The 3,798-nt window shown below is 51.1% G+C and overlaps 1 protein-coding gene across 1 annotated transcript; it reads right to left on the minus strand.

Annotated features, from left to right (window-relative positions):
- Window positions 1–1,380: 1,380 nt before the first annotated feature.
- LOC146753270 (uncharacterized) lies at window positions 1,381–2,953 on the minus strand. Its single transcript, XM_085530957.1, has 3 exons — window positions 2,687–2,953; window positions 2,490–2,579; window positions 1,381–2,128 (listed from the first exon to the last, which is right to left on the minus strand). Exon 3 carries the CDS (start codon window positions 2,072–2,074, stop codon window positions 1,580–1,582), a length of 495 nt encoding a protein of 164 aa, XP_085387083.1. The 5' UTR covers window positions 2,075–2,128; window positions 2,490–2,579; window positions 2,687–2,953; the 3' UTR covers window positions 1,381–1,579.
- Between the last annotated feature and the right edge of the window lie 845 nt (window positions 2,954–3,798).

Here is a 3,798-nt window from a genome sequence, read left to right on the forward strand (position 1 = left end):
TCATCTGAGACCCCCAAATCCTTCTCCTCGGTGCTGCTCTCAAGCCATTCTCCACCCAACCTTTATCTGTGCTTGAGATTTCCCCAACTCAGGGCACTTGTCCTTGTTGAACTTCATGAAGTTGACATGGGCCACCAAGTTTGTCACGTCTGACTTGCCCATGGTGAAACCATTTTGATTACCACCAGCCACCTTGTCTTTATTTTTCCTTGTGGTGCAGTAGGGCCTTCAGTTGGATCTACCCCGCAATCTTACCAAGCACAGAGGTGAGACTGACTGGCCTGTAGTTCCCTGGATCTTCTTTTTTCCCGATCCGGAATAGGGGGGTTATGTTTCCCCTTTTCTGATCAGTGGGAACTTCGCCAGACTGCCATGACCTTTCAAATACGATGCACAGCGGCTTGGCAAGTTCATCCACCAGTTCCCTCAGAACCTGCGGATGGATCCCTTGGACTTGTGCAGCTTCAGATTCTTTCGATGGTCTAGAACCTCATCTTCACTTACAGCACTTACAGATCCACCTTCTCCAAGTTTTACTGTTGCTTTCTGCAGTTTGGGCTCTGGGCCTAGAGCACTTGCCAGTGAGGCCTGAAGCAAAGAAGTCATTGAGCACCTCAGCTCTCTCTGTATTCCTCATGACCAGGCCTCTAGTTGCCTTCCAGAGAGGGCCCACATCCTCGCTTACCTTCTTTTTAATCACTGATATACCTGTTCCCCTTTCTGTCCCCAGCTAGATTTAGTTCTGCCTGGGTTTTAGCTTTCCTAACCTGATCTTTGAGGTTCCCATACTACTTGGAAGAGGAAGTTATCATCAGCACATTCCAGAAACCTCTTTGATTTCTGGTGCAATGCTGTGTTGTCCCTCCCACAGATATCAGGGTGGTTGAAGTCCCCTGTGAGGACCTCATCCTCCATGTCCTTCTTGTAGTGAGGAGCCCAAAACTGAACACAGTACTTGAGATGCGGCCTCACCAGAGCTGAGTACAGAGGGATGATCACCTCTCTGCTCCTGCTGGCCACACTGTTTCTTATACAGGCCAGGATGCCCTTGGCCTTCTTGGCCACCTGGGCACACTGTGGGCTCATGTTGAGCAGAGCATCGACCAACAGCCCCAGGTCCCTTTCCTCTTCACAGTCATCCAGCCATTCTGTCCCAAGCCTGTAACACTGCATGTACCCCCAGCAGAGAACAACTACATCCCCCAGAGGATTGCTTGCTGCTCTGTCACCCTTTATGTTCAGTGCAAAAGATAAAAGCCATCCGTATATCACTTGATCTCCCCTTTCCTTTTTGATCCCAGCAGCACGAGAACTCCCTGGGTTGTCTCACCTCGGCTTTAGAATAAGGACTTCAGTTTTCGGACACACTTTGTAATGTTATTTTTTTAATTTTTTTTATTGGTTTTAATTCTAATTCTGATACTAATTATGATATATTGTACTGTAGTGTGTTATCTTGCATTCTGGTATCATCTTTGGTCAATTAATTAAACAAATTAAAACGAATTAAACAAATTAAAATTAATTAAGCCAATTAAAACTAATTTGTTGCCACTGTTTTGGTTTTTGGCCAATCTCTCTACTTGTTTTCCCCTTTTTTTCCTTTTCCCTTCACTGGGGCCTGGATGCTTCTAGGGACTCTGGAGTTTGTTTTTGGGTCAGAAGCAGTATGAATGCTTCTGGGGAGTTTGGAGTTTGTTGTTGACGCAGAAGTAGTCTGGATGATTCTGGGGACTCTGGAGTTTGCTGTTGGGTCAGAAGCAGTACGAATGCTTCTGGGGAGTTTGGAGTTTGTTGTTGACGCAGAAGTAGTCTGGATGATTCTGGGGAGTTTGGAGCCTTCCCTGCCCAACGCAGGTTTGGGTGACTTCTCAGGCAGCTTCATTGCACGCCCTGTGCTCCATGAGTCTCCCTGAAGGCCACGCTCCATCAAAGCCACATTCCTTCTGCATTGTCCAGACAGAAGATTATAGCATGAAGGAGAGGGGCCAGCTGGTTTATGAAGCATTGTGGGTCTGATTTTCGAACCCGCAATGTAATCCACGGGACCGGGCTGGAACTTGTCCCTGGCCATCTGTAGTCTGTGGATCGATTTCTTCAAATTGGAAATCTCCCGAAGAAGCTCATCCTGGAAGGGAACAGAGGGTTTATGCTTGGTCTTGTCTTAGAGAGTGCTTCCCACCCTAAGTACTGCTGCTTTACGCAGAAGAGGGCAAGCACACTGCTTCAGCCTTGCAATGAGGGCAGAAGAGAACGGCTGCCACAGTGCTCTGCTTGTAAGCAAGCAACTTTCCAGGCTGCCTTCACACCAGCACGCTGTGCTAGCTCAGCTCTGAGCTGAGCTGTCCTTTCCATGCCTCAATGCCTAGACCACCAGCCCGCCCCCCACCTTTTCTGCTTTCCCCATCTCCCTCAGATCCATCAAGTAAAGCCCGTGCCCTCAGTGCCATGCTGCTGACACGTGCCTACCAATACTGGGCTTTGCCTACCTCTTCTCGCCTCTTTGCTTGCTTTTTCTCCAGCTTCAGCCTGGTCAGGTACTGCCTGTACTCGTTGAACTCCTTCAGAGTGCAGACAACCTACAGAAGAGACAATGACAGATGGCTGTAGTGTCAGGCCCCTGCCTGGCAGACTGGAAAGCCCTCCTGAGGAGACCCGTGTTGGTCAGCCCAACAGCCAAACTTACATCGCCATCCTCGGTGACCAAGCCCCGTTTCTTCAGGTTCCGCAGGTTGTTTTTGCGGTTGTGGAACTCCCGCAGATGCGGGTCATGCAGGCTGTTGTACTCTGTGCACAGATTGCGACTGTACGGATCTCTCAGGTCAAACTGAGGAGAAGGCTGGTGGAGCTGGAAGAGATGTGTTGTAGAGTGTGAATGGGGAAGGAGAGAGCAGCAAAGAGACAGAGACACTTCCAAGCTGCTCACACCCACAGGCTGGCCTCTTGCCTCTTTCCCAAACAGTCATGTCTGGGTTTTCCTAAGTCCTCCAAGAGGGAGAGCAGAGGGTTGCACCCTCCTCCAGGAATGACCCGGTCTCCACATTTCTGTGCCTGATGGGTGCCTGGCCCCAGCATCCCAACACATGGGATTGGCATCCCAACACAAGGCCTCCTTGGCATGGCGGCAACCCCAGGAAACAAGAGCCCTTTTTGACGCTTCCTTACTCCTCTCACCTTTTCCCCCAGCTTTCTCCTGGCGAAAAGGAGCTTGGTGCCGGGCTGCACAGGGATTTTAACCCCGAGTGGAAGGTCCAGCAGCCAGCTACCTCCTGCTCCAACTTCCTGTCCTCTGGGTCGGAGCTAGAAAGACAAAGACACGCTTGGACACTCAGACACTCCATTCCCCTCTCCAGCCCACCTCCGCTCCCTTTGACAGCTCCCTCCCCACTTCTGTAACCGATGCTGGGATGTGCAGAGAGGTGCGATTCCCTGCAAGCCTTCTCCAGCACCAGCATGAGGAGAAGTGTCCCTCAGCCTCTGGAGAGCATCTACAGCCCCAGAGCAGCCCTGCATACCCCAGGCTACTGCACTCAGCCCTCTCTTGATGTAGCAGCGCTCACCTTTCCGCTCTTCCCCGCTCTGCTCAGAAATTCATCTGGATTTCGGAATCCAGCACTGCAACAGCACTCCATGGCTCCTAGTAGGAACTCTCTGAGAGCTGCAACCCTCCGCTACCACCTCTCGCTCCAGCAGCAGCGAACTGAGGCCACCCCAGCCGGAGTTCCAGCCTGCAGCTTTATGTCACGCTCACCCACTGTTGCATCACAATGACATGCAATGACATGCGGCAAGCCTGCA

Source organism: Coturnix japonica, unplaced genomic scaffold (assembly GCF_054131305.1).
Source record: "Coturnix japonica strain WE unplaced genomic scaffold, WE-NBRP24 Scf039, whole genome shotgun sequence".
Classification (NCBI taxonomy): Eukaryota; Metazoa; Chordata; class Aves; order Galliformes; family Phasianidae; genus Coturnix; species Coturnix japonica.